The 7,334-nt window shown below is 55.9% G+C and overlaps 2 protein-coding genes across 2 annotated transcripts in view; one reads left to right on the plus strand and one right to left on the minus strand.

Annotated features, from left to right (window-relative positions):
• LOC119113529 (ribonuclease Z, mitochondrial) overlaps positions 1 to 165 on the plus strand; it is a 12,806-nt gene extending 12,641 nt beyond the window's left edge. The window contains exon 17 of the mRNA XM_037237830.1: positions 70 to 165. Within this exon, the coding sequence (XP_037093725.1) occupies positions 70 to 165 (96 nt within the window). The remainder of the gene's footprint in view (positions 1 to 69) is intronic.
• A 1,498-nt stretch (positions 166 to 1,663) lies between these two features.
• Positions 1,664 to 2,425, minus strand: LOC119114384 (histone H1). The gene has a single exon (XM_037238577.1). The coding sequence runs from the start codon at positions 2,377 to 2,379 to the stop codon at positions 1,834 to 1,836; it is 546 nt and encodes a 181-aa protein (XP_037094472.1). The 5' UTR covers positions 2,380 to 2,425; the 3' UTR covers positions 1,664 to 1,833.
• Between the last annotated feature and the right edge of the window lie 4,909 nt (positions 2,426 to 7,334).

Below are 7,334 nucleotides of genomic sequence, written 5' to 3' on the forward strand. Positions count from 1 at the left end.
ACCTATACGTCTCTGTTGAACGCCTGTGCCAACGGGCCGTCGGCGACGGACGGCGCGCGCCGGCTCCAGCGCCTCATCGACAATATGGCCCAGAAGGGATACGTCATGGACACCATCAACTACCATGCGCTCGTAAAAGGTAAGCGGGTGGGTGCCGGGCGGTGACCGTCGCGTTGCTGTCGCTTGCCCAGCAGCCGCGGGAATAGACGCGTGACGCGTTCTGGAGCGGTGAGTCGAGATGCTGGGTTTCCTAGGTAAAGCTCGTGCATTTTCGTGCGTTTTTGCTCGCGCCACACCGTCTGCTCTGAGAACCACCAAACGGCGAAAAAAGTAAACAAAGTGCAGCTTGGAATACGTTTTTTAAAGTACGTTTCATTTTATTTTAGAACTATCCGCGGATTGTTGCATGACTAGGTCGCGCCGCTGGCCCCCTCCGCCTCGAGGCGAAATGCTGTCTGCGTCGACATCGGTGGCCTTGGATCCCCTGAGCTACGAGAGTGCCATCTGGGGCGGGGATGTGAAACTATCATGTGTAGCTTGCTGCTAGATGGCGCGCACAGTCGTGTATTTGACAGCGTGGCGATGTGGGTCATACTGCTAAAACCCATCGCGGACTGAGTAAGATTGTCTACAATGCGCTTTCCCCAGTCATGTGGGCAATTCCGGACTAGCTCTGATACACGTATTGATGAACCCGTGTGCTCTCCGTTATTTCCCAATGACGCCAGTGGTCATTTATATTCTCGGTCTTTCGCCCACGCTTTGTCCGGACGCCGGGCGTCGATAGTCGCGAGCAAGTCTCTTCCTGTCTTATAAATAGCATGCGGCAGATAGCGAGACTGTGGCTGACGTCATCTGATGAGGCGCAGCTTCGTCAGATTCCGAACGGGGGGAAAACTGCACTCGGAGATAAACAGCCAGTGATGCCCTCCGTCCGTACCTACTGTATCTGTATCAACTCGCACAGAGCGGGAGCGACTCACTCGCGCCGCCTCGCCGCTCGACATCACGGCTTAGCCACGCTCAGAAAGTGACCCGATTCCTGCCGGTGCTATGCGCGGACGTACAGGTGTGACCGGTGCGACAAGCGCGAGGTCGGTGACCTTTCAGCGGCGGGTGGGCGTGCGTCTAGCCCGGCGGCACAGTGCCGTTGACCTGGATAGCGCCCGGCGCTGTGCGGCGCCGCCCATTGGTGCGTGTCGTCTCCGCTCATGACGTGCTGTCGACGTGGCGCCGGCGATTTTTTTGCCACCGATTTAGGGCGAAAATGCGCAATGCGATTTGGCTTTGCTGACGACGGCTTCCCCCGAAAATGGAGTAGATCGTGCAAAACGATGACATGCTGTTGATATTGCAAAATACTGGCATTTATTATCGATGCTTAGAAATCAAATTGCAACTTCAATGCTCATCGGAATACTGTTGTGATCGAAACACTGACAGGGACGACGTGGCGAATTAACCGACCAGAATAAACTTCGAAAATTCGCGTGACTCCCTCTTTGTCTCGAGCACGCACGCCGAGTACGTGAGCATGCAGTTCTCGCCTCAGTGCCGCCCACGTGTCGCATGGACGTCTCTCTCTCTCTCTGCTCTCCACTCTCTCTCCGAGCTCCGAGCTCCTTCCGGTCCACACTCTCCGCTCTGGGAGACAAACGCGATCAGCTGACAATTGTGTATTACCGTGCGATAGTGGAGCGGTATCCCAGCTCCATTGAGATCGGCCGCGGCCACGACTACACTAGTTACCGGAAAACGCCGTTCAATATGAATGACTATGAATATAGCACAGTGCCATTTGTACAATAAAAAGCGTTCCCAGCAGGAACACACTTATTTCTTGGCTGCCTTCTTGGGGCTCTTCTTTGGCGATTTCTTCGCTGCCTTCTTGGGCGATTTCTTGACGGCCTTCTTCGGCGACTTGGCCTTCTTCGCCGCGGCCGGCTTCTTCTTCTTCGGCGTCTTGGCCTTGGGCTTCTTGACGGCCGCCTTCTTCTTGGGCGACTTTGCCTTCTTGGGCTTGGCGGGGGCGGCGGCGGCGGCGGTGGACTTCTTCTCCTTGCTGGCCAGCCGGTAGCGGCCGGCGAGCAGGTGCGACTCGCCCTGACCCTTGGGACGGCTCAGCTTCCCCGCAGCCAGGCCCGCGTCGAAGGCACGCCGCAGCATGTGGTTCAGCATGGCCGGCGACACCTTGTAGTGGGCGCCGATGTACTTCTTGATGGCCATCACCGACGTCCCCTTGGGGTCACTCTCGATCTTGATTGCCTGCTTCACCATTTCGAGGGTAGGCGGGTGGGCGGGCTTCGAGGCCTTCTTCTTGGCCCCGTCCTTGGACTTGCGGCCCTTCTTGGCGGGCGTGGCGGCGGATGTATCGGCCATGATGACGATGTGCGCACGAGCGACGTTCCCACCGCAGCGGCTGATCACGATGTGTACAACGCGCGGCGGTCGGCCGGCCTTTACGCCCTCTCGGACGACCTTACCGTACGCCACCCGACGGCGGCGGCCCGACCGACTCGCCCGTGCCGCGCGCGCGGCAGGTGTGCTTGTACCCGCAGAAGACGACCTCGCCTGACCCCGGACCGGCCGGCTGCCGCCAGCGGCGTCGTGCACGGCGAGGCCCGAATAGTCGGCCTGTATCCTGGTACAGAACTGAGTCGGAGGCTCTAACGGGGAAGCCGGTAGGCGCCTTCAAACAGGGCGAACACACCGAACAAAAACAATATCAATAAGGAAAGCAGCTAATTGGAGGGGTTAACGACCTCCGAGGGGGAAATTGCCGCCGGTTTCGTAAAGGTTGACTATTCTGCCGTATATTTGCCAAATTTCAGCCGATTTGACCCAGTACATCTGTGCGTGGCCCCGTTTATCTTGTCCCCCTCACAAGCACATTTGGGCCGGGCCGACGGCGCCCGAGCGCCGCCGCGCACAAGCGTCCCGTCAGAAATTTTGAGCCCCGGGGGCGTAGGTGGGGCGTGCCAGGTGGTGACCCGGTCGCCCCGGTGAGCAGGCGCGTCTTTTCCAGCCTGGGGACGGCGGGGCCTCGCCGGGGCGACCGGTGGAGCCGCTGACGGGACTATCGGTCGCCGACGCCATTGCTCTGACCCTGATCCGTCCGCCAGCTGCTGGGGCGCGCTGACGCCCCCGAAGCCGTGCAACAAGGCAGAGCCGCGTTTTGGTGCCGTTCGCGCCCTTTGAGCACGTCGCCGCGAATTCCAAGTCCGTGGGGGCTTTCGGGGGTCGCGTTGGCTCGCGCCGGACCGGCGAGGGCTGTTTTCGGCGACGGGGCGGTGGGGCAGGGCGGGGCGTCGGTTGCGCCGCGTTCGCCTGAAATCGTCGTCGCCCGGGGCGGGCGGGGCTTTGTTGCAGGCGCTGTGTGCGTTTCCGCCAGCACGCAGTATAGGCGCTCGGCTTCTAACATCTAACGCACGGTCGAGGCGTGCGCTGCGGCACTGGGCGCGACCTTTAAGTGGCCTGGGTGACTGCCGAAGTGAACATGTGATCTGGTGTATCTCGCGTTGCGCTCTGCGGCGTGCTTTGGCCATTCTGACGCATGAGCTTGTGATTAAGGCATTGATGAATATTAATCGACAGTTTGCCTTCGTTCAAGGAAGCTTTTTGTGCGGCAAAGGGCGTACGTTTCGCATCTTTCAGCATTTGGTCGGCGGGCGATCAGTGCGCATCACCCAAAGTGCGCAACTCTTCCGGTGCGAACAACAGACAAAGGGAACCGCGCGTGTGCCCTGATTGGCCAAGCGGCTGCCTGGGACTCACACAGATACTTGCGTGGGCACCATGCGAGGGCTGGTCGGGAGTTCGGCGCCTGTCCAGACTCTTTCCCGCTCTCGCTACAAATCAAGCCGACGTTCTTCACCGCCATCGGATCGTTTCACCACATGCGGGGCGCATCCGGATGATTCCCGTGCGCGCGGACCACGTTGCGAGCGATCCATGTTTGATTTGCTGTGCACCAGGTCGCGCCCGTATCATAATTTTAGAATATCGGTTAGGTGGCGGGCAGTATGTAAAGTGCGTTTTTTCAAATTGCCAGACAGTGGAGGTGAAATGGGAGCATGCTCAGTTTTGAAATACAGACATTTGTTATTTCTGACAGTCGTCCGTTCGGGCACGTTTTCGCAGCATGGATTGCGACAAAGCATGACTTGTGCTCGATGATCCTTTTATAAGTGCTCTTTGACACAGTGATGTATATATATATATATATATATATATATATATATATATATATATATTCTTGATCCGCTTCCCATCAGATCATGTTTGTGTCACCAATGTTACATTTCCTTAATTTTTGTGCCCTGATTTTGACATGCAGACCAAGTTGAGTTTTTTTCGGAAGCTTGTCATAGCTTAACGTTTTTACCTTGCAATTTACGCTGCATGTGGAAAAATCTATAAGATCTGACCATGACGATGGTTATACGCGACGAGGCTGATATACTGGACATCGTCGCGTGCTGTCATACCGCGCTGTGTGCGTTAGTGCTTTACGAAAGTGATTTTTCGTTACGCTGCGGAGGCTCTCACGATCAGGGCGGTTTTATCCGGTTTGTGCCGGATCGACCGCGCCGTGGCCGGCGGCTAAAAATAAAGGCCTCGCGGTATGTACCCGCCCTGATTATGTCTCATGCAGTGCATCAGCGGTACATGTCTCGCGCCCTTCCTGTTACTGGCATGCCAACGACGCTGAAAAGTGGACTCGGGTGGGGCATTGCCCTGCGCCACCAGGGAGCAAGCTTTTACCATTTTTCACAGCAGGGGAGGGAAATTTTTTGCACTTGTAAAGTGTCAAGAGGCTCCTGATGGCCGCAAAAGAACATCGCATTTAATCCAGAAAGGGATCTTCTTCCGTACGAGGCCCTTGACGGGCAGGGTCAGACCGTATTGGTCGGTGGGAAGCTCCAGACGATCGAAAGGAGGCCCCAGCAGATGCATGGAAGGCCCTTGAAAATCCGGATTCAACGCCAGTCCAAGGGTGGGCCCGCTTAGAGGGGTTGGTGACGTCACCAGGTCAGGGGGTTTTATTCAATGAATATATTATGTCAATAAATATAACGATTCTATGATTTTAGGCGTAATTATACTTCATTTACTTTTTGATTGGTTCATCTTTAAAATGAAAAAGCCCTTCTGAAAAGCGGGGTCTGTTCCTTAGACAGCTGGTTATGATGCAGCCAGTTGTGCTTCAGAGGCCCAATTATGATGCCCCCAAATGTGCTTCAGAGGCCCCTTTGGTCTGCTTGCCTCCTTGACAAAGCCGGTGGCGCCATCTCAGGCGCAGACCTCGCGCGGTCGCGGGCTTCGCTGCGTGTATCGGAGCCGTGCAGGTCTCACTCAGAGGCCTGCACGGAATGGCCCCGGCCGGGCAGAAGGTCGGACCGAGGCCGCTCCGGCTGCGCCTGAACCCTCCGTCAGGGTGGTGAAAGGTCAGTAAAGGGGAGAGCGACAGGGGAAACAGTGCGGCAACGGTGGCGGCTGTGTGTGAATGGTGAAAGTGGTGTGGATGACTACGATAATAAAGGATTTCCGCTGGACTAAAAATCTCATAAACAAAAACGAATGCTGGACTAATAGTCGACAAATGCAATTATAAATCACTATTACAATATGAATGATTATGAATATAGCACAAATCTGTAGTACAAATAAACAAAATAGCGCAGATCCACCAATCATGTAGCACAACAATATAGCGCAAATAAACAAGCACTAATGCAATTATGAAATGTGCCAGAAAAAGGTAAGTGGCAGAACGGCTGCGGAGGCAAGCTGACGGCTGTGCAGACCAAGGCCCTGAATGTCCAGATTCAGACCGCTCGGTGTGACTACGCGGGAGGGACCCCTCCCTCCTCGGCAGGGGGTGAAGCTGGCTGGGACGCGGCGCTCTCAGGCCGGACAGCGCGCGCCGAGGCTATATTCGATTCCTCGGGGTGGCGCGGGGCCCCACGGCAGGCCACCTCTCCCGCAGGAACGCCGTCCAGTCGGCCTGCCGTGGCGATCGCGCGGAAGGACTGGCGGGCCGCGGGGTGGGGGAGGGGGGGGGGGGGGGGGGGAGGCAGCGGCGCGGAGACCCGGCGGCTTAGTCCCGGCGAGGTCGGTGGCGGCCGGTCTAGCCGGCCTGGCGCCGCCGTGTTACCAGCGGGTTGATTCTGTGGCCGGGTGGTGGGTAATGCAGGCACTAATGCAGGGTCCAGAATTAGTTTTCCTTTTTGTTGTGGGGAAGAGCATGTATTGGAATGTAATCAAACACATTTCAGTCATCTGAATATTTTTAGAGCAAGTCTGTTTCTTAGGTCTGCCAAGCCTTAGACATTCTCTCAAACCGCTCTCACCGTCAAACACAGACAGTGTTACTCTTATGTAACACCCTTTCACGTTTTAGAATCGATAAGTGTGGAAAAGATGGGATGCAGAAGTCATAAAAATCATGACTACTTTGAATACCCAAGAATGTTTGCATTATTTGGGTGTGTTTGTTTTTTTACTTTTGCATACCAATCCCAAAAATATTTTTCCCGCTGCATCTAGCAATTTTTTGATAGCATTCGAGTGTCCTACGTATTGTTGTTCTGATCATACATGAACATTCAGGTATGACCAAAAAATAAACAATAGGACTTACGAGATCAAGTCTCGGGATATACCACCTGTATCTGCAATCGTGGCGGCATGGTTACCGGAGAGAATGAGCGCATGGTTTGCGCATTCGGAGCGCATTTGGAGCGCAAACCAAATCCATGGTTTGAATCCTTGCACGTGCACGTGCATCAAGAGCTCCCCGATCTCCGCACGGGCGGCTAGTCGTCACCTGCGGCAAGCCCACCGGTCGGCGGCTAGCCGGCTAACTGGCTAGCTAGCCGGTCGGCTTCCAGCGAGCCGGCTAACCGGCTAGCTGGAAGCCGACCTTGTTCCCAGTTTTCCCCAGTGCCCTCGGCGTGGGCAGGAGGCATGCTAACGCGCATGATAACTTAATGAGCATGACTAAGTCATCCGTCGTGAGGCAAACGAAGCCTGATATCCGCGGGGCGAGCGCGTCGGTTAGCGGGTGGGAGCGTCGCCTGCTGTCTCTCCAGGCGCTGTCGTTGACGCGCCGCGGTCGCCGCGGGGTTCTGCTTAACCCGTCACGTCCCGCCCAAGGGTGACATGAACTGAAAGTGATGCCATTGGGCCCGCAGAGCAATGCTTGTTGAAGTTGACTGCGCAGAACATTACAGCATGTGCTCAGCCCATAGTGTCGTTCTTGCTGAGTGGCGTGTCATTACATTGCATTGCTTCTGCAGTTTGGCCTGGATATGGCTTGCAAGGGAGCAAGG

This window comes from Pollicipes pollicipes, unplaced genomic scaffold (assembly GCF_011947565.3).
Source record: "Pollicipes pollicipes isolate AB1234 unplaced genomic scaffold, Ppol_2.1 Scaffold_7262;HRSCAF=8765_pilon_pilon_pilon, whole genome shotgun sequence".
NCBI classification, from domain to species: domain Eukaryota; kingdom Metazoa; phylum Arthropoda; class Thecostraca; order Pollicipedomorpha; family Pollicipedidae; genus Pollicipes; species Pollicipes pollicipes.

Coding starts and splice junctions, on each gene's coding strand:
- LOC119114384 (XM_037238577.1), bottom strand. CDS start 2,379: ATGGCCGATACATCCGCCGCCACGCCCGCCAAGAAGGGCCGCAAGTCC.